The sequence below is a fragment of the Bos taurus genome, chromosome 12 (assembly GCF_002263795.3).
Source record: "Bos taurus isolate L1 Dominette 01449 registration number 42190680 breed Hereford chromosome 12, ARS-UCD2.0, whole genome shotgun sequence".
Taxonomy (NCBI): Eukaryota; Metazoa; Chordata; class Mammalia; order Artiodactyla; family Bovidae; genus Bos; species Bos taurus.
The window spans coordinates 21,237,036-21,259,701 of record NC_037339.1 but is presented as its reverse complement, the minus strand read 5'-3'; the positions used below and the strand labels follow the sequence as shown (position 1 = coordinate 21,259,701).

The following is a 22,666-nucleotide window of genomic DNA, read 5'->3' as shown; positions in this document are numbered from 1 at the left end:
GTAGAAATACATACTTAAGAATCATGGAAACCCAGAGGAGAGATTTCTAACCCAGCAACTGATTGAGTTGAGGAGGCCCAGTGGAGCTTCTCATGAGCCTGGAGTTCAGGAATGGAGTTGCAGACTTGGGTGCCATCCGTCTGTAGGTGGGTGGTGTTACTCAGGAGTCATGCCGTCGGCCTGTAGGTGGTGTTACTTGGGGGTCATGCTGTCGGCCTATAGGTGGTGTTACTCGGGGGTCATGCTGTCAGCCTGCTGGTGGGTGGTGGTACTCAGGGGTCATGCAGAGTGAGCGCATAGGACCTGGGCACATCTGAGAGTCCATGAGGGCAAGCTGCTGGGAGAGTTTGCTGGTTTCTTCAACGCCTGCAAAGATCTTACCAGCAAAATGCTGAGTATCCTAGCAGACTCAACAAATGCTTGCCCGCCTGGGTCTGGGAAAGGCACTTTTGCTCTTTTCAGAGTGACAACTTTGTACTTATAAGAGTTTTCAAAGGTTTTTTTTTTTTTTTTTTGAGGGGATAAGGCAAAGAATGGGAGAGCTTTTCAAATCACAGTTGCAGTTCCAGTGACTGTGAAGAGAGCGAGGCTTGTTGTTGTTACTGCCACCCCTGCTGGGCTGTTATTCAGCCATGGGCACCTTGAAGTTATAGAAAGAGCACGGACTTTCAAACAAGACACATTTTATCTCTCCTTGCTATGGTGACTTTTGTTATGAGAAGAGTGCTCTTATTTAATGAGTCTGGCTGCCTTTGGGGAACGTTAAGGAGCATCTTTCTCACCCCCAGATCAGCTGGGTTTGCTCTGTCGGGTGGGGATGGGGGTGCACAGCATCCCAAAGACAGCTGTAAAAGCTGCCAAGGTCAAAGAAGTAGATTCCCGCTCGGCATTGGTCTAGACCGCTAGCTGGGCATCGCAGACAGAGTGTCCCTTTTTCAGTGCTTTCTCTGCTCCTGCAGATCCTTTGCTGGGCCTTGGGTCTGCTGCTTTCCCTGGTTATCTGTGTGTGTGTGTGCTAAGTCACTTCAGTCGTGTTGCCTGACTCTGCAACCCCGTGGACTGTAGCCCACCATGCGCCTCTGTCCACGGGATTCTCCAGGCAAGAATACTGGAGTGGGTTGCCACGCCCTCCTCCAGGGGATCTTCTTGACCCAGGGATGGAATCCATGTATCTTATGTCTAACCTGCATTGGCAGGCGGGTTCTTTACTACTAGTGCTACCTGGAAAGCTCCTGGTTATCTGCGTACTTCTCTGATTTGCTGATGGTATAAACCAGTGGTGTGTGTTTTTTGGCTGGGTTGCATGCGATTTCACTAATGTAGATGTTTTTGGTCTCTGAGTTTTAATTCTACACGGTAGCAAATCTACTTAATGCCAGGCTAGGGTTTGGAAGTCTTCTGTAAATCCATTTGTTTGGAAGTCCACGATGACACAACAGCCACCGCTATCATACCCTCTTGACGATGTTTTGAGATGAGGTTCCTGGGAGCTGTGGTACCATGTCAGGGTGTCACCCCTGGGGTAGGGGGAGCCCCTGTGCTTTAGAATTCTAGATGAAGATTCTGTCACGTGTCACAGCCTTTGTCTGGTTTTATGTGGAGCTGGGCTGCTGTGTGTGTGCAAACTTTATAATCAAACCAATTCCTGAGTGGCCACCAGTGTGGGGCACCTCCCTTTTTCATAAATGTCGGCTCAAATAAAGAGGGGCTCGTTCCTCTCCATGACTTTAAGAGAAAAGGACGCATGAGTCCCATGGAGCATGCTCATTGAGTTTGGGGGCATCTGTCTCCTGGAATCACGTTTGGTCCTGGTTTCCTCCTGGGTTAAGAAGAGGGTGCTAGCTGCGCCCTCTGCTGGGCAAAGAAGGGAGAGCCTTTATTCCACCCCAGTCCTGGGTATTTTCTAACTTTCTTTTCGAGTCACAGAGGAAGATCAGAGGGTTTGCAACTTGCAATTCCTGCGCTCATCTGTGGTGCCCATGCCATTTCTGTTGTGTCTCCACGTCGCTGTCTCTGTGCTGGGTGCCTGAGAGGGCCTGTGAGCAGGCAAGACGTTCCATGGGTGAGGGACCCAGACAGTTGCTCTGAAACAAATGGATCCCAGAGAACTCCTGTGCATGAACGCATGGAAGGGACCCTGGGTGACTCAGGTGATTCGTTCACCCACACTAGCAGGCTTTGACTGGTAATGTATTAGGGCCTCCCTCAAGGGATGGTGAGGGCTTCCCTGGTGGCTCAGACGGTAAAGAACCCTGAGACAAGAAGATCCCCTAGAGAAGGGAGTGGCTACCCACTCCAGGATTCTTGTCTGGAGAATGCCATGGACAGAGGAGCCTGGCGGGCTGCAGTCCATGGGGCTGCAAAGAGTTGGACATGACTGAGTGACTAACCGTTTCACTTCACTCAAGGCATGGTGATGATGGTTGACACATTTCAGGAAAGAAGTTCATGGCCAAGGCAAATGTCCACGACTGTGGTTCTCTGAAAGTCTGGCTTAATCCAGAGACGATGTCCACACTGTGTAGGAAGTGATGGCTGCAGGCCCTTGAACTGATTCCATTAGTACCATTTCCCTCATCTGGGCTCTTGATAGAAGAAGAGCGTGGCAAGCTCACAGTAGTGATGGCTAGTAAGGCCTAGAGGGCGGACATTCTATTGATACACTGCTTATACCTTAAGCATCTATACCTATGTACTGAAGTATATATACTTATGGGCTTCCTGGTGGCTCAGCAGTACAGAATCCTCCTGCGATGAAGGAGCCGCAGGAGATAACGGGTTCTATCCCTGGGTCAGGATCGCTGGAGGAGGGCATGGTGACCCACTCCAGTATTCTTGCTTGGAGAATCCCATGGACAGAGGAGCCTGGTGGGCTACAGTCCATGGGGTTGCAAGGAGTCAGACACGACTGAGCGACTTAGCATGCACACATATATATGAAGTGTAGGTATTCATATATACTGAAGCGCCGAGGCTGACCCAGAACACGGCTACCCGTCCCTGCCAAGCATCCTAAGGCAATGGTATTCTGGGTAAATGAACACAGTAACAGCTGAACTTTCTGGATGTTATGAAAACTCAAAGAAGAGATCCACATGGCAAGGAGGGATAATCAGACTTTCTCTTCTGAGAAAAGTCTGCAGCAAAAACAAAGTGTACCCTGAAATCACTTAATTCTTTTTGCCACATTGAAAAAAAAAATCTTGATCCTACTCCTTGCCTGAATCTATCGAGATGGCAGCTGAACACAGTAAAATGGAATTCTTCCACTGGGGTCAGCCACACTGGTGGGTCTCAGACCTCAGCGAACATCAGAACTACCCATGGGTTTGTTCAAGAGGCAGAATCACAGCCCACAGCTATTGTCATGTGTGGGACCCCACTGATTCTGATTCCGTGGGTTAGAGTACCACATGTGTGTGCCCCCCGGGCCACACAAGAGGCACACACTGACCCAGGACAGCCCCAGGCTGGCGGTGACCGTGAGGGCAACAAGACGTTACTTTCAGTATTTCACATCGTTTCCATCTGGTTTAGCGTGAGATGAAGCAGAGTAGCCAGTAACTTCCATTTTTGTGTAACTGTATCTTGTGCTGTGGTTTCCTTGTGGGCATCTTCATGGTGAAGAAATGAACTTGGGACAGTTTGTTCCTCAGCGCCTCCCCTGAGTGCCCCCAGGGAGAAAATCCTCCAGGCCCTGGGGCTCTGTTTGTCCTTAAACCAGTGGGATCCCCACGGGTGCAGACTTTGCACTCGGAAGACAGCGACCATCAGTGGCCTGTCATAGGCAGATTTTGCTCCACAGAGCTCATAATCCTCAAGCAGATGGAGGGTTTTGTAGTGGAGATTCTAGAAAAATGAATTGACAGAAAATTCTTCTTACTGATTCTAGTGGTCATTTTTCTTTTCATGATTATGAAAGTAAGAAGAAAATGCATCTTTCTCAGAGATTGAATTTCAGTATTCTGTTTTCAGGTCAGCTGGTATCATAGTAGCCAGGTTATCTTGACTATCTTGGGAGACGGCATTTTGCTCTTTAACAAAAGGGAAATAGGAGGAGTATATTTAACATATATTCCAATATTTTAAATTGGAATATAGTCGATTTACAATGTTAATTTCTGCTCTGCAGCAAAGTGATTCTGTTATACATACATATATTCTTTTTTATGCTTTTCCACTATAGTTCATCACAGGATATTGAATATAGTTCCCTCGTGCTATACAGTACTTCCTTGTTGTCTATGCATTCTGTATATAAGAGTTTGCATCTGTTAACCCCCAATCCCCAGTCCATTCCTCTCCCAGCCCCTCCCCCTTGGCAACCACAAGCCTACTCTCTGTATCTGTGAGTCTGTTTCTGCTAAAAGTTCCTTTGTGTCATAGTTTAGATTCCACAGGTAAGTGATACCCTACGATAGTTGTCTTTCTCTGTGTGGTTTACTTCACTTAGTGTGATCGTCTCTAGTTCCATTCGTGTTACTGCACACGGCATTGTTTCGTTCTTTTATGCGGCCGAGTAGTGTTCCACTGTGTACGTGTATCACATCTGCTGATGGACGTTTAGGTTGGTTCCATGTCTTGGTTGTTGTTAATAGTGCTTCCATGAACATAGAGGTGCCTGTATCTTTTTTATTTATATTTTTGTCCAGATACATGCCCAGGAATGGGATTGCTCGATTACATGGAAGCTCTATTTTTAGTTTTTTGAGGAACCTCCATAATGTTTTCCATAGTGGCTGCCCCAGCTTACATTCAGGTGGTGAGTGTTTTCAGATACAATCTTCTATTGTTTTCTCTGGAACAGTTTCTTAAATCAGTTAACTTTTAAAGTTTAAAATTTTCTTACTGCATTGTATGGAAGTATACTTCCACTTCATAGGAAAAGAAAAGGCAGCTGGGACTTTCTGCTGATTTGTACATACCAAGCGTGGCAGTAAGTTCCACAAATTTCATCACTCCTGAAGTCTCTTAAAACCCTCTCTTCTGATCGCTTCCTCTTCATTCCATTGGTGAGAAAGGGGTCCCTTACCCTGACTAAGGTGGCCAAGCATACAGCAGCTGTCATTGAACAGATGAGACTGACAGCCTTTTCTGAGTCACATATACTCACAGCCTGGGGAGAAGGCCATGGCATGCCATGCGGTGCCACGTGGAGGTTGCATACAGGAACAAAGTAGACACACAGGCATGGAAGGAGTCCTGTAAGAGGGTGGGGTCACCTGTAGAGCCGCAGGAGGATGTGACTGGTTTGTGTGAATAATTGCACAGGCTGGCAGGGAAGTAAAGCCTGTTAACTTGAGAGGGTGGGGTGTGGCCAGTCTGACTGATGGGGGGCACTCGCCGGATGGGGAGCCACCCCCACTGGGCAGTGGGTAGATCTGGTGAAATCAGAGAACTTACAGCTAGGACCCTGGGCCTCTGTGAGGCTCAGAGACGCCAAGGCAGCCCAGGAAGTTTCGGACCTTGCAGTATACCCCCTCCATCCCAGCCTTTATTCGCTGGCTTATTCCCTGGGTTACTTAGTCCTGGTTTCAAGTCTGGATTTGAACTTAACCACCAAAGCAGCAGGGGAGATATAATCAATGATAAGGTATACATTGTCCATGAAATTCACCCTCCAAGCATCGCTGCCCAGGAGAGACTGCTTGCTGTCTCCTTCCTGAACAGCTCTGTCCCTGGTTGACAGTGCTGACCTCCTTCTAATGATTTCCCCCCACAATTGCAAAAATCTTGCAGTCTGATTGAATTCTTCCAAGCCAATTTTTCTTTTTGCCCTTTATCTCTTCATAGGAATATTTCAGCCTTAGAATGTCCTGTAGCCTGTGCTTTTCCATAGCTGCACACACAAAAAAGGCATTTTGCAACTCAATCTATGGTATATAAGTCTGTTTATAAAGCAGCCAGTTTCCCAGTCCACTGGGCAGGGCGCTGGGGCTCAGCTCCTGGGATCCCAGCCCAGTGGGGCTGCCCCAGCTGCAGCAGGTGCGGCAGCTAATGGCTCACACCTGCAGCCTTTCCTGGAGCCCACCATCAGCTGGGTAGAGCCAACTTGTGCATGAGTTACACTCCCATGCACACACACACACACACGCACACACATACACGGTGACTGTCCATCGCTAAGGACTGACCGGGACAGGAGGACATCCCAGCTTCAGGGCAGATCCAACTCTGCTGTCATGTTCCAGAGCTCCCCGAGGGATCAAGCCAGACCTCACAGAAGCCACACCCTTCCTGGACTTCTTCCTTTTTCCTGTGCTTCCCCCTGTCCTGCATTTGGGTTTCTCCTGAGACCACTCCCCTCAATAAATCGCATTAAGTGAAGTTCCTCTGCAGGCTCTGCCTCCAGGAAACCTGACCCAGGACAGAGCTGTGTCTCCACAGCTGAAGGCAGGAGATAAATCAGCAGCAGAATCCCTTTTATAAGCCCTTTTATTTTCCTAAAATGACTGTTCTAAAACTTTATTTTCTTTATAGAAGTGATACACACTCACGGCTAAACATTCAAGTAGTGTCAAAAGGTATAAAAGCGTAAAAGATTTCAAACCCTACCCTGACTCTTAGTTCTAGTCCCCAAAAAGGTCACCCGCATTCATTTTTTAGTCTCATTTCAGAACATGTTTATGTGTATTTTTTAAGTATGAATGTGATTTTTATATAATTTCTATCACATTATTCATACCTCTCTGCAACCTGCTTTTTTCCATATATACCATGACTTTCTTCCCATCATCAATGCAAAGAGATCTGCCTCAAAAATGATGAGTAAACTTTTTAAACTCATTTAAAAAGTTAACGTCCTCTGTAACTGGCAGGGTCCATCATTTCTGTGCATCTAAATGGAAACACTAGTAATTTGACATTTTATTTTGCCAAATGAACAACTGAGAGCTCAGTTTGAGAAAGCAGTTGTCATTTCCCTCCTCGTGCTAAACACGTGAGCCTGACTGAACCCGAAGCCTCTGTGAGAGGACTGAGGAGCCGGTTAGATGAAGACCCACCTGAGGGCAGCTCAGTGGCCCCCAGCAGTGGATTAAAAACGACGAGAGGGAAACAAGTTGATTTGTTTCTGTTATTCACAGCCACAAAACCACATTTCGTATGGAGCAAACTGCCCCTCCAATAGAGAGTGAGACTGTGCGTTTGATTAAGTAGATAACTAGATGTGCTAGGCAATGAATACACAATGGAGGCAGGACTGAATATCTCAGGAATTATAAAATGTGTTTTAAGATATTTAACAGCCACAATTAACCACAGAGAGATAGCATCTCACGCCCATTCTGATGGCTACTATAAAACAGCAAAACCCAGAGAATAACGAGCGTTGGGGGAAAGGGTGTAGGGAAATTGGAACCCTTGTGCACTGTGGGTGGGCGTGGAAAATGGTGCAGCTGTTATGAAAAGCAGCACGGAGCTTCCTTAAAAAATTAAAAATAGAACGCCATATGATCCTGCTATTCCATTTCTGGTTATATACCCAAGGGAATTGAAAGCAGGGTCTTGAAAAGATACTTGTACACCAGTGTTCACAGCAGCATTATTCACACTAGGCAAAAGGTGGAAACAACAAGTGTCCTTTGCGGGATGAATGGATGGATAAACAAAATGTGGCGTATACATCCCATGGACTCGTGTGTGTGTGTGTTCAGCCGCTAAGTCGTGTCTGACTCTTTGTGACCCCTGTGGATTGTAGCCTGCCAGGCTCCCCTGTCCATGGGATTTTCCAGGCAAGAACACTGAGGTGGGTTGCCATTTTCTCCTCCAAGGGATCTTCCTGACCCAGGGATCGAACCTGCGTCTCCAGCATTGGCAGGCAGATTCTTTACCACAGATGTTTAGTCTTAATAAAGGAAGAACATTCTACATTTGCCACATTAATGAACATTGATGACATTATGCTGAGCGAAATAAATCAGTCATGAAAGGACGAATACTATACGATTCCGCTCAACGGGAGGTCCCTGGAGCAGTCGGGTTCATAGAGACAGGAAGCAGAATGGTGGTTTCGAGGAGCTGGGAGGAAGGGAGAGGACGGAGCTGATGTTTAATGGGCACAGAGTTTCAGTTTTGCAAGATGAAAAGCTCCGGAGATGGATGGTGGTGATGGTGGTACAGCAATGTGAACGTACTTAATGCCACTGAACTGTACACTTACAAAAAATTTGAGATGGTACGCTTTATGATACATATATTTTAACCACAATTTAAAAATACATAAATAAAATCATGCATTCCTCAAACCTTCCAGGATTAAACAGCTGGCAAGGGCAGGGCCCTTTAGTCATTCCATGCCTATGTAAGGGCACATGTGTTCACAGGCTCAAGCCCAGTCTCAGTCTTAGTTGACTGAGACCCATCTTTGGTCTCCAAGTGCCTCTAACTTAGGGAGAGAGGGTGTGGAGGTGGGGAGGGTAGCTGGCAGAACTTTGGGAACTCGAAGCCACCCAGTCAACATAGGAACCAATCAACCAACCCAAAAGAGGAAGGAGATGGTAGGGGAGGTTTCCAGCTCCACGTGCTCAGTCGTGTCTGACTCTGTGCTACCCTATGCACTGTAGCCCACCCGGCTCCTCTGTCCATGGGATTCTCCAGGAAAGGATACTGGAGTGGGTAGTCTATCCCTTCTCCAAGAGATCTTCCTGACCCAGGGACTAAACCCGTGTCTCCTGCATTGCAGGCAGATTTTTTACCCCCTGGACCATTGGGGAAGCCCTTCCAGCTCCACAGACACATGACTTAAAGAAGAAACTGAAGAGAAGCCACCAGGAGACGTGTTGGGGGTTTCCCTACAGAAAAGGTTAGATCCTGACTGTCAGCTTGGAATCCTGGCTCTGGTCCTTTCTAGATTCTAGTGTCATCATGGACATGCCTTGAAATTCTCTGTGCTGCAGGCTGCTCATTTTAAATGAGCTTAGAACAGTGCTTGGTACCTGGCAAGTGGAGTATAAGCTCTTATTAAATAAGAGAAAAGGTCCTCTATTCCATCCTTATTCCTACGGCCCAAGGACTGGGCGGGTGGAGTGGGGTTTGGGGGAGACTTAGGCTCAGGGACGTGGGGCGTCTCCTTTGAAGAGGCATCAGGGCTGAATGTAGATATTCCGACTTTTGACCCCAGCTCTTGTCACTGTGTGTCTGCCACCCTCTCCCTGCCCCTGGTGGCCCTTGTCTGGACCCAGCAGTGAGAACCAGGCGGTCCTGGGAGTCACTGGTCAGGGCCAGGCACAACAACCCCTTAGAGCATCAGCGCACTTACCTCTGGCCCCTGAGCCTCACTGGAGAAAACTTTTGCACTCAGAACCTGCCTGCCAGGAAGCAGCCCTAGAAACAGACTGTATGAGAGTTTCAGACCAACATAAGCCACGTCTGCCGGAAATCATTTCCTTTGTTCATTCACTTAGGGTGACTGATGGACCCAGGCGTCACGATTGTCCTGCCCTTGGCCCGTCTCATCCATGTGTTTGGTTCTTGGAGGGTGGACAGGGCTGGAGAATGAAGGTGGACCATCGTATTTTTTTTAATAGTTGGTGGTGGTTTAGTTGCTAAGTCGTGTCGGACACTTGCGATCCCGTAGATTGTAGCCCCCCAGGCTCCTCTGTCCATGGGATTCTCCAGGCAAATGTACTGGAGTGGGTAGCCATTTCCTTCTTCAGAGGATCTTTCCAACCCAGGAATCCAACCCGGGTCTCCTGCATTGCAGGCATATTCTTCACCGACTGAGCTATGAGGGAAGACCTCATTATAGTTATAAACCTTTTAATAGTTTATTTGATCAATTTATTTGGCTGCACCAGGTCTTAGTTTTGGCTTATAGGGTCTTTAGTTGCAGCATGTGGGATCTAGTTTCCCAACCAGGGATCAAACCCGGGCTCCCTGGGAGTATGGAGTCTCAGCCACTAGACCACCAGGGAGTGCCTGTTTTTCGACCTGAATAAGGAATTCATGAACACAGTACAAAATTCAAAGGCACAAAAGGGTGTTTGGTGTAAGCAGAGTCTCCCTCCCCACTGACAAAGCTCTTACCAAATGACATCCCCCTGCCCCCTGCTGCCCCATGATTAGTTGCCAGGAAAGGAAGAAAACCCTTAAATCAGTGGATTTGCTCTTCAGGGAGTTGGTTCAGATGGGCAACAGACAGTTGCCTTGGGGGTAGCACGTCCGTAAAAGCAGGGGGCATCAAGGGACTTGGGAAGATAACCACAAAGGCGGTTCTAAGGGGGTCCTGCCTCCTGCTGGGTGCCGGAGTGGGTGGCTTGTCTGCCACGTCACCCCTGAGCTGCTTCTCTCCTGTCTTAGTGTGAACCCCCCAAAACAGCCTCGGTTTCTTGTAAGCCTTTTGTCAGTCAGGCTGGGAGGCCCCATCCCTTCTCGTGAATGCAGAAGAGACCGGTTGCTTAATCCATGTATAGACAAGGTCTGGACACTGAGGAATAACTGGGAGCAGCATCAGAGACCCTTCTTCCCGCCCCCTGCCTCTCCCTCGTTCCTTTCCGTTTCCTTCCCTTTGCTTTCACTTCTCTTCCCCACCTCCAAGTGCACCCTAAACACATACAATGAGCAGTGCCTGGGCTTCCCGTGGATTTATGATTTATGGTTATTCATCTTATTATCTAAGTGGTTTTGTCAGGTAAAATATTAAGGCAGCACTGCCATTATAACCTTGTCTTCCATGATCTCATTGGCAGCTGGTGTTGCCATGACAACTGGGTTGGAGAAACTGGTACTGAGTTTCAGTGGAAGAGATGCAAACACTGGTGTGTATGTGTGTGTGCATGTGTGTGTGTGTGTATATACACGCAGACCTCCCATCATGTATATCTCTGGCGCAGAAAGCCATGGACTTCTCAATCCTCACCTTCTGCTTCTCCTTCCAGTTTGGTCAAAATTAGCTTCAGGGCTCTGAATCAATTAGAAGGAGGCTTTGGAGGGTGATTTCTTTGTGTGGCTTTTGACTAGCAAATTGAAACTAGAGACAGAGAAGAGATATCTTCCAGGCTTTCTCCCCGCCTGAAATGAAGCAAAGATACCCACTGGATGTTGCCCTTTTAAAAGCACCTTGGGCGTAACTTACTTAACATCTTTGTGTAATTCTCTTATTAGTCATAGAAAGAGCTTGAAGGGGCCCCAGATGTCATCTCTCTAATGTCCTTTTCATTTAGATGAGAAAACTGAGGCCCAGAAAGGTTAAGTGACTTGCCCCCATAGAGTATGGTCTGCTGAGAGGCCATTGGCTCTGAAATTGCACTGCGTGGCTCAAATCCTGGCTCCAGGGTGCATTTACTGTGACCTCACAGTAAACGTGACCTCAGCCAAGGGGCTTCCCCTCTAAGCTTCAGTTTTGTTCATCTGTAAAATGGAGATGATAGCCAGAGCAACCTTACTAGGTCATTGTAGGGATTAAGTGACATAATCCACAACATTTGGACTTGTTCATTCACCAAGTCGTGTCTGACTCTGCAACCACACAGACTGCAGCATGCCAGGCTTCCCTGTCCCTCACCATCCCCTGGAGTTTGCCCAGATTCATGTCCATTGAATTGGTGATGGCATCCAGCCATCTCATCCTCTGTCTCCCTCTTCTCCTTCTGCCTTCACTCTTTCCCAGCATCAGGGTCTTTTCCAGTGAGTCGGCTGTTCCCATCAGGTGGCCATAAATTTTATCACTATTACCCAGGGCCACACTGAGAATCAGTGACAAAACAGAACCAAAATCCAGCTCAGCTAGGTCCTTAAACTGGACCCTTTTCCCACAAATCCCATCCTGTCCTTTCTTTCTTGTTCCTTGTCATCCAGGGAAGAACGGAGGTCCCTTCTGAGATGTGGGTTGTCTTTTCTCAAAACCCCCTATGAATTGTGTACAGCGCAGTCCCTAGCGTATACTTGTTGATTTGAGGGTAAATATTACATGCTTCATGCACTAACAGAACATGCATGGAATGTACACGGGGTGGCTGCAATGCAGGAGGGAAAGAATGAGAAGAAAACTTAGGGCAGGAAATGAACGGTTTTTGACCATAACCAGGCATTTTGCTGAGCTCTTTACAAATGCATTTAATCATCACAACAGCCCCATGAAGTGAGCATATTCATCCCCACCGTATGCGAATAAGAAAACTAAGTCAGAGTAGGTCTGCAGCACACCGGGATGTACACAGCAGGTTGAGAGAGCTCGGTTTCCACCCAACCTTTTACAGCAAGGTGCTGCTGATGCCCTCAATACACCGTGTCGTTCACAAGAACGTCTCACCTGCTCTGTGAGCCAAAACCACATTTCCTGAGGTGGTGAGTTTGAACAGACTGGTACCTCTTCCATCACTGACACAAAGCCGAGGGTACAAAGCAGTTGTGTAACTCTGGGGGTCCAAAATGCTCTCCTGGTCCAACCTGACTGGCATTGAAAAGTCACATCAGGCTGGGTGGCTTTGCAGAATGCCACTTGTTTAAACTCCTTTTCATCGCTCTGGCAAGAAGACGAGCAATGCAGGGGAACCTCACAGTCCTGTTCAGAGGAGCAAGCTGTTCTGGGGAAATGTATTTCAAAAGGTATCCTGAATTAAAAATACGCCCACTTGGGAGGGGGCAGCGAACCTATATCCTCTACTGTAGGTAATGAGGCCATTAAACCAGCGGGTCTCTGCACATCTTATGTAAGAATGGCTCAGTCTCTGGGTGAGTCTGGTAAACCAGTACAGAATTTAACCGAGTGAGGCTCTCCTAACGGAGTTAGAGATGGAGGTCAGATGGGGACAAGGGTGCCTGACTCCTACATAACAGGGGCCCAGAGTGGGCTGGGTGACTAGTCTAGCGTGTGGGTTGGCATAGCCATTATGCTTTTTTTTCTTTCCACTTGCACTGTGTGTTTATTTGGCCTCGGGGGATTGGGGAGGCGGATGAAGATTTGAAAGCGATAAAGGGCTCCTTCCTGACATTACATGACGTTGCAGAACTGTGGCAAAAGCCTGTACTTCGGAGACAGACTCACCTCTCAGGAGGGAGATCTAGTCTGCCTTGCCCCAGGCGGGTCACTGTGAGCACCTTACAGACTTATCGCACCTGCTGATGAAGCACTGTCCCTCCGCTGAGTTACTGCAAGTATTTGGTGAAATAAGATAGGTGGAAACTTAGAAAATACTAGTTTTTCAGTAACCCCTATGCTAAAACCCATCAGATGGAGGCATCTTTTCAGTATCAGTAAGCCTCCTCGTTTTGAGTCCACACCATTTTCTGGGTCATCAGATTCGAGGAGGTGTGTTTCGGTGCAAGCTCTGCGTCCCAGTGATACCCAGCTGGCAGGTAACCCCCAACAGGTACTGACGCCGGCTTGCACCCCATGAGGACCCTCCCTGCAGGGTCTGCCCTCCCTCCCCGCTGCCTTCTGAGGCCCGGGCCGGAGTGGGGCGCTCTCCAGAGCCGCGGCAGGGCAGGGCAGGGCAGGGCTGGGCCGTGGGGGGCGCGCTCCGTATAGTACCGAGACCCGGCCGCATTCCCAGTGGGGACCAGCCCCGGAGGCCGTGGCGTTTACATAACTGCGATGATGTAACCGCTGGCGGGCCCGGAAGGGCGGGGCAGGGGCCCGGGAGCGCGGGGCCGCAGGACTCTTGCGTGCGGCGCCCTGCCCACCATGCTCCTCTACCGCAGCGCCGCGTGGTTCGCCAAGGGGCTGCGCGAATACACCAAGTAAGGGTGCGCGGGGTACCGCGCCGGCGCCCGGGGCCCGGGGGCGGGCAAGCCCGGCGGCCGTCACGCGGCCCGCCTCGGCGCGGGTAGGCGGGATGAGCGGGAACGCGCCCGCGACTCCCCCGCGATCACTCGGACCCACCGAGCGACGGAGGCGCTCGCTTGCCGGCAGCCCACCTGCTGCAACCACGACCCAACCCGGGGGCGCTCTTGGGCCCGGCTGGCCCCCAGGGGCGGGGCTTGTACTCGCGGGGCTCCACCCACTGACGTCAGGCGGCCCAGGGGTCTGCGAGCCTCCTGGGCGTTGCCTGGACACCCCGCTTGGGCGTGCTCTGGCTCCTGTCTCCTTGGGGCTGTTTTCGGCGTCAGAAGGGGTTAGTTCTAAATTGCTAGTTGAGATTCCGCTTAGTACTTTCCTGGATGTGTTTTTGTCCTTACTAATAAAATGCGGCTTGTGGACTGTGACCGCTCCCTCCAGCTGGAACATTCCGGGCACGAGTTTCAGGGCGGGTGTAGACCACGCGTCCAGTGTGAGATTGTTGAACATTGCTTGATGGTTCCCGCCCCGCTCCCCCCTCCCCCGCCAATCGCCCCGTGATCACCCTGGCTGTGCCCCAGTCGACCCGCCCCCTCACTGTGGTCTTTGAGGGGTGGCCACTTCTGGGAGGTGGATTTTAATCTTAGAATTAGTCTCTCCCAGTGGTTCTCATCCCTGTTTGAAACCAAAAATCATCGGCAGAAACTTGTTGAGGATATCAGCTTTCAGGCCCTCCCAGTGGACATTTTGATTCAATTGATGTGCACTGGGGCCTAGATTGATATTTTATTTAAAAAAAAAAAAATCCTGCAGGTTCTTCTCTTATGCAACCCTCTTCTATAAGAGACTTCCTCTCTTCCCTGCCTTAAGTTTTTATCAGTATTTTTATCAGTTCCTAAGGCTACCTGGGAGAAGGCAGTGGCAGCCCACTCCAGTACTCTTGCCTGGAAAATCCCATGGACGGAGGAGCCTGGTAGGCTGCAGTCCATAGGGTCCCGAAGAGTCGGACACAACTGTGCGACTTCACTTTCACTTTTCACTTTCATGCTTTGGAGAAGGAAATGGCAACCCACTCCAGTGTTCTTGCCTGGAGAATCCCAGGGACAGCAGAGCCTGGTGGGCTGCCGTCTATGGGGTTGCACAGAGTCGGACACGACTGAAGTGACTTGGCAGCGGCAGCAGCAGCAGCAAGGCTACCTGGGCAAATTTCCATCATCCCAGGACTCCAGGCATCTTTCCAAGGGGAGACAGCTGCTGTTCTTCCCTTCTCGGCTTGCAGAAGTGTTTTTTGAAAAAGTGCAGACCCTCCTCAGGGGCAGTGCTGCAGAAAATGTGGGAAATGTTACTGAGTCCAAGCTCAGTCTCCTCGCTATACAGAGGCCAGTTAACAGAGAGAAAATGTTGAGGCAAGGAATACGACTTTTATTGTGAAAGCCAACAGATCGAGAAGATGGCAGACTAAAGTCTCAAAATAACCACCTTGGTTGCCTGTCTGTATGTGAGGTTCTAGTACAGGATAGAGAGGGGTTGGAGTTGAGGAAATACTGACCATTATCTTGTAAATATCTCCTGGAATGGCCAACCTCAGGGAAGGGATGTGTTCCTTCAGGCAGAGGGGAAGGGTTCCCTGAGGCAGATCATTATGTAGGATTATAATAACTAAAGCAATGTAAAACAAAGGTTAAAGTCAAAGAAACAGATCCATCATGGAGTCAGAATTGGCTCTTCCCTGCAGTATTTCCCACTATCATTGTCCCTTCAACAATCTTGGAAAAAAGAGGGTGATAAGTGTTCTATCTGCTTCATCAGATGGATCTTTTGGGGAGTGTTCGCAGCCATCCGTGCCTGTTGCCAGTGTTCCAGATGTTGAGATTTGTCTTTCTTCATTCCTCTTTGGATAATGTCCACTTTACATCTGTAGCATACTGAAGTTCAAACCCAGAGGCAGCATCTTAAGTTTAGGAATTTAGGGCTTTTCTATGTATGGGAAGATGCAAGAGTCAGGGCTCTTTAAAATTATTTCCTTGATATGTACCCTCAGGTATCTGGGGCAGTTAATCCTGTGTTCTCATAGGCTGAGTTTCCTCAGGGCTCACTGGCTTATGTTGGAAGGCTCCAATTGCAGATGACTGATATGGCAGGAAATATTCCATTTCTCAGCTCCTCCCCTCTTGGTCAGGAATTTGACCAGTATTTGGGAGACAGTTCACGATCAAATCTTGTCCTACGGTGCTGGAAGGCTCATCCCAGATCAGGAAAAAATTCTTTGATATGCCACTCTAGCTGCTAAATTTCGGATTCGACCCCCATCAATAAGGAAAGATTCTCTGGATCTTGTGCCTGATTATGATCCAGGAGACATTTTCCCTCCCATTGCTTCTTCCCATACTTAGAATTACACTATTACAATGATTTTTACGTTATGTTTTTAGCTATATAAGTTTTGTTCAAGGCCTGATTACACCCTGGGTATTGTAAGAGACAACAATCTTATAAATTAGACAAGATGTAAGTAATGCAGTTAGTGAAATTGACAATGACGGTGCATCAAGGAGGCACAAAGCACAAACAATTTGAAAACAAAGACCAAATTAGAACAATGATTAATTAGTTTAAGGGGAAGATTTTCGTTACCCCTGGGAAACAGATTTAAACCAGTAATTTTCTTTATATAGAAACCACAAAAACTGTAACCATATCTACCAGTTCACTCAGTTCCCCTGTAACTAATCCTTTTTGTTAACAGCTTTGTGAAGCCATTAGAATTAATTGCATTTATCCCAAAGTCCTTTTTATAAATCTTCTTGAAGGGGAGGAGTTTTTGCAATGGCATCAAAGTGAAATCATAACTATCTATAATAAAAAAAAAAGACTTAAGCCACATTTAAAGCACCTAAGTTACTGCTGTGACATGCCACACTTTCAGATAATAACCAGAATTATAATGATAATACTTTAGCAGGACACATCAAAATTTCATATAATCTCTAGAATATCATTTACCATAAAATATAACCAAAGAAGATTTATTACTCATTTGATAACACTTCCCATTGTAATTTAAGATACCAAGTGAACCTAATGAGTTTAATGTTTCTTCGGGGTGTTTCAAAAGCCCTTTGAAACATCCCGAAGTTTTGCTAGAGGTCAAAGAAACTTTATTATAATTTGATTTGGTAAGTTTTGTCAAAACAACATCAAAAGGGTTTTAAAACACAACAGGATTGTAAGTCACCGTGAAACAAGTTATTCACTTAGCCAAAGTAACAATAAAAGATTTCAAAGGCAAATACAGAGTAGATCACTTAAAAGGTAAAGAACTTAAAATCTGTTATCAAGGGTAGTTTGACATCTTAACAGAACTTGTCTCTCTAACAGAGAAAAGCCAAATTCTATTCTCATTTCAAGATTTCAGCCCTGAGTTGGGTACAGCAATGTAAAACCCATCAGTCTACAAAAGAGGTCAGATTAAAATTGGGTTTCTGGCAGATGGAATAAATTAAGTTCACTTGTCTAGATGGCTAAATTCCTTTTACTAATGTTTATGGAAAGCAAGTCCAAATTACTCTCTTTTTCAAAATTTGCATTTTAAAAATATGGTGGAGATACGGGCTCCTGAGAAGACCAGGTAGAACATTTGCAAAGATACAATTTCTCCTCAGGATAACTTCATTTCCCCTTTATAATCCTTTGTTGTTCTTTTTTAGTTGCTAAGTTGTATTAATACTTACAAACTCCCTCTTAAGATAAACAGGGAAGGTCTTGGGAGTGGTAAAACGATTAGTGGGTTTTGGATTCTTTTTTGGAACCATACTTCTGGTCCTAAAACAAGGACAGTTATTTTTTTCTTTTTTCTTCAAAGAATTAGGTGGCTGCCTGAATGATATTGAAGGACTGACATACCCATTTACCGATGTTGGAAAGTTAGCTTAGAGGAGAAGTTCTCTTCCAAAAATCCTGCTAGGCTCTAAATATCAGCTATGCCTAGTCTAGTCAGACCAATGGCTTCCCATTTCGGTAACCTATTTACAAACACTTTTGAGGATCTTCCCTAGATTTCAGCCAGTCATTTAAAACTTCCCAAGGGGCTCCCAGGTGGGAGTGGAACCTTAGAGGAAGTGCTTCCCATTTTAGCTCAAGCCATTAGTACTAGAAATCTTTGTGCTCAAAGTAACCAAATCAAACCAAAACCTTGCCAGCCAGAAAGTCACCTTCAGAGTCAAATGGCAAAACTGCCCCAAATGTGACTTCCTAGTCCCACTAGGCTTGTGACCCTTGTCCAAAGCACCTTATTTGCCTTCACAGGGAGAACACCCCAAATTTGAGCCAAAGCCCCGCCAAATGGAGCTGAAGCTCCCCAAGTTGGAGCCATAGTCCCCAAATGCACGAGATCAAAAAGGCCCTGGTGGTACCCTGATGTCAAGCTGTTTTGAGGAAATGTTACTCGAGCCCTTAATTTACAAAGCAGAGTGGTATCAATTAGAGTCAATCAGTTTGTTCCCCACTGTCAGAGTGACCTGGGGCTCCTGTCTTAGTTTAGGGCAATCTCTTCTCCAGTGTCCTTGCCGCTGCAGTCAGCATGCTCTTCCTTCCCCAGTGGTGGCCTACCTTTAGGTTTCATGTGTGCTCAGTCGCTCAGTCGTGTCCAACTCTTTGCGACCCCGTGAACGGTAGCCTGCCAGGCTCCTCTGTCCATGGAATTTTCCAGGCAAGAATACTGGAGTGGGTTGCCATTTCCTTCTCTAGTGGGTCTTTCTGACCTAGGGACTGAACTCGCATCTCCTACATTGGTGGCAGGTTCTTTACCACTGAGCCACTGTGCACCCTCCTTAGGTTACTCATTTTTAGTGCTGCTACCAGAAAACCTGTATTCATTCCGTTTCACCTCTCCTTGCTTCTGTCGTTGTTCCCTGCTGTTGAATACTTTTAAGAACAACATCTACTAACTGAGAAGGATTTCAAATACACTATCTAATTTCTATAATTTTTTAATCTCTGGAGCACTTTGCCTGGTGAAGGCCATATTTATCATCCTTACATTCTCAGGGGCCTCAGGGTCTATATCTGTGTAGCACCTATAAACTTGATAAATCCTTTCTAGAAACTGTGATGGATCCTCAGCTGGTTTTTGTTTTATCTCTCAAATTTTGTTTAAGCTCTTTCGTCTGCCCCATTGTGTACCCCGTTGGGTTTTCTCTCAGACCTCTGCACGGTAAGGTGGTAGTCCTCTGACTCCTTTTTCTCCTGATGCAGTAGCATGAATGCTTCTACGTATGGAATCTCATCTCTTTTCCCTGCTCTTTTGCAAAACACTTCTAACTGTGAGATAACCTAATAGTTGAGTGAGCCATTCAGGGTCCGTTGCTCTTCTGATCCTAACATATATGGGGTCCACACCCTATTATAGTAGCATAGTCATAGGCTTACAATTATATTATTTTGCCCGATTATCCAATATATGCCCGAAAGGGCTCTCCTTCAAGATAGATGGAGTAATTCCCATTTATAGATGGAATACTTCCCATTTTTAAAAGTATAACCACACCACAACACAAAAGATGAATAGCAATTCCAATATAAAAAATTCCACAAAAAAATCGCAGCATTGATACACCAACAAATTGGCCCCCAACTCCCAAGCTTACCCTACAAATCAAAGAATTCCAACTAGGGTAGATACCCCACAAGAACTAGTTCCCCAATAAACTGGTTCCAACTGGGCAGGTTCCCAAATCAGGTAAATAAACGTATCCTACAAAACAAATGAACTAATTCCAACTAGGATAGGCTTACCCGCATGAGAACTAGTTCCCCAGTGAACCAGTTCCAGCTCAGGTACAGTCCAACAACAATTCCCCCCCCCAACAGGGTACCCCAACCAAACTGGCTTGTCCCCTAAAGGAAAACCCCAAATTGAGGTGGGGGTATGTTTCCAGCGTGCACACTGGAGAGACTTACCCTACAAAATTTAGTCCCATCAACGTCAGTTTCTTGCCTCAACTGCCGGGCACTGGGGAAGCTGGTGCCACATCAGGAAATCTTGAAGGGAAGATCCTCAGGACAAATAGTTCCAGCAGCTGCTAAGGCCTTGCCCCAGTATTCCCTGATACATACCCGGGGCCAGGTAGCCACAAGCAGCAGGGCTTCTAGGCTGGCTAAGCCAAATTTGAGTCCACTTTCAGTCTGCTTGCCAAATGACAGGCCCATTAACCAGGAACACAGTTGGAAAGCCTAGCTGACAGAGAAGATGGCAGACTAATATCTCAAAATAACCATCTTGTCTGGGGTCTGGGTGTGAGGTTCTTTTATAGGACAGAGAAGGGGAGGAGTTGAGGAAGTAAAAACCATTATCTTGCACATATCTCCTGGAAGGAGGTATGTGTTAATCTCTTCAGGCAGAGGGGCAGGGCTCCCTGTATAATTTAAACTACAACTATAATGGCAGGTCATAATGTATGATTATAACAAAAGCAATGAGAAAGGAAGGTTAAAGTCAAAGAAACAGATCTATCAAGGACTCAGAATTGGCTTTTCTTTGCAACAGTGTAGCTGTCAACCCTAACCCACTGAATTTAGGTGAATACAATGGCCTCCTCTTTTTCAAAGGGGTGTACTCGTAGTGACCACTATTTGCGGGATCTTTCCAGGTTGTACAGAATGCAGCATGAAGAGCTTGAGTCAGCTTCCTGTCCCACAGGAAAGCAGACTTCTGAAAGTCTCTCCCCAGACTCTTTTGTGGGGTAGGAGGGGTGTAAGCTTAGGTGGTTTCCCCTGCTGTTGTGCATTTTGTGAATTGGAGGGAAAGACAATACCTTACTTTGATTCCAATGAGAGTCTGTAGTTTGGGTTTACAATGCTTTTTCTTGGCACACCAGGATTTTTATAAAGCTTCCTTATATTGGGCCCCTAGGCAGCAGGATCTAGACACAGTTTCCTTAACTTTGTCTGAACCTAAGAATTACCAGGGGCAATTAAAAAACAACTGACTGTAAGCACCTAGCAGGTGTGGGTGGAACCTTAGCAAATTCCGTGTTGGGTAAATGGGGGAAGCGTGCTGAGGACCTTGCCTCCTGGCGACTCTTACATTCAGGGGTTCAGGAAATACTAAGTACAGCGATTGCTCAACTTGAATCAGCCTCCTGTAGGGCATGTGAAACCACTGATTGCTGGGCCTCACCCTGAAATTTCCGGCTCTGTAGAAAGATTCCCAGGTGATGTTGATGTTGCCTGTCTGGGGACCACTCTTCTGAGCACCACTGGTGAGGCTGAGCTCCACTCCTAGGCTCAGTGTAGAGAGCATGGAAACCCCTGTGGGCTTTATCACCTACCATCCCATGGTCTTGGGTAAGTCATTTACCTCTCTCTGCATCTGAAAAATAAGAACTGATATGAGGAGTTTATAAAAATAAAAAGAGAGGGCAGGAGGATAAGAAAAAAGCTAAATCTTATTAACATCGGATTGGATCAGAGTGGATCAGGGTGGAATCCCAGTGTTGAAGACAGAGGACAAAAGGAGTTATGACGTGTCCTGTAGGCCAGTCTGGCTCCACCCACTTGGCAGCTGGCTCACAGCCTGGAGTTTGAGGAAGACGTTTAATCCACAGGAGCCACCCTCAGCAAACCTTACTCCCTAATAGGATCAACGTGGTAACCCAGAGGCTAGAGTCTCCTCTAGCTGTGAGGAGGGGTCTGGGGCCTGGTCCCTGTGGGGCATACCTGGGGTGTGTTCTCTGTGGCCTGCTCTTCTTGAAAGCTCTCTCTCCCTCCCCACCAGTGCCTTCTCCTGCCTGGGCCCCTCGTCACTGATTCCCTGATCCTGGGTTCTTTCCAAGAAACCTCTTTTCCTTTGCAGGAAAATCTTTTCACAGTGATTCTGGGATGTCCACCCGTGAGGCAAAACAAATCTTCCAGCTTCATCTTTGGTTATAGTTTAAGTTACTCTCGGAGTCCCTAATGATTTGAAGGACTAGTGGGCGAGCAGGGGAGGGAAGGGGCAGGGGAGCAAGCAAATGAGCTGTTTTGAACATGAAATATATTAATATTATTATTAATACTAGTAATATTATTATTATTATACTAATAGTACTAACAGGCTCCTCTGTCCATGGGATTCTCCAGGCAAGAATACTAGAGTGGGTAGCCATTTCCTTCTCCAGGGGATCTTCCTGATCCAAGAATCAAACTCATGTCTCCTACATTGTCAGGCAGGTTTTTTACCACTGAGTCACCTGGGATTGAGTTCTTAACTTATTCAAAGCATATGATAGATGCTTTACATAATTATCTCACCTAGGCTGCCCAAGAAGTTTTTGTGCAGATGAAAAGACTGGAGCTCAAAAGGGTTAAAACAACACAGGAGACGGCACAGCTGTTAGGACGCAGAGCTGAGATTTAAATCCAGGTTGTTGGATCCAAAGGCTTTATGACTGAGATTACGTTCAGTTTCAAGTCAGCCTTTCAGGAAGCCTTGGAACAGTCAGAAGTCTTGCTTGCCCCACTAAGTGGGCTGCTCACAGCCGAGGCGATGAAAAGCTGCCCCGGATGTCTGGAAGAGTTCCAGATGGTGAGAACAGCAGCAAAAACATTCTTCTTGGTCTCTTGACTGTGAGACCAGGGGCAATGACCGCCCCTGTGGCAATGACTTCAGACCAAACCTGAGCTCATAAACATTCTTTGGCCCTCTTCACCGGTGTCCAGGCATGTAGTTGGCAGTTGTGCTATACTAGGGTGTGGGGCAGGAGACCAGCTGCTGGCAGTCTGTGCATAAACAGGGCATGGGAAGGGCACAGGGCACCTTCCAGAACTTCCAGGGGAAACGAGTTGCATTCTATGTTGCAGGGAATCAGCTCTTTGGGCTAGAGATATAGGCTGAGACCCCTAGCCTGCCGGTGTGTGGGGAGCTCTAACCTCAGGGTCTCCTGCCAACCCCTCTCCATTCCCCCAGCCGAT

At 47.2% G+C, this 22,666-nt stretch overlaps 1 protein-coding gene and 1 long non-coding RNA gene across 7 annotated transcripts in view; both read left to right on the top strand.

The window, feature by feature from the left end:
• Positions 1-9,145, top strand: part of LOC132346743 (uncharacterized) — a 29,547-nt gene extending 20,402 nt beyond the window's left edge. For both annotated transcript variants that reach the window (XR_009496678.1, XR_009496679.1), the window contains exon 5: positions 8,684-9,145. This is a non-coding gene — a long non-coding RNA (uncharacterized lncRNA). The remainder of the gene's footprint in view (positions 1-8,683) is intronic.
• A 4,415-nt stretch (positions 9,146-13,560) lies between these two features.
• Positions 13,561-22,666, top strand: part of DHRS12 (dehydrogenase/reductase 12) — a 40,323-nt gene continuing 31,217 nt past the window's right edge. For 4 of the 5 annotated variants that reach the window (XR_009496603.1, XM_010810674.4, XM_010810673.4 and 1 more), the window contains exon 1: positions 13,561-13,680. Coding sequence is in view for 4 of the 5 variants with exons in the window: in XM_010810674.4 (XP_010808976.1) it covers positions 13,625-13,680 (56 nt within the window). In the remaining variant the exon portion in view is untranslated. The remainder of the gene's footprint in view (positions 13,681-22,666) is intronic. The other variant, NM_001100313.1, reaches the window with a different exon arrangement.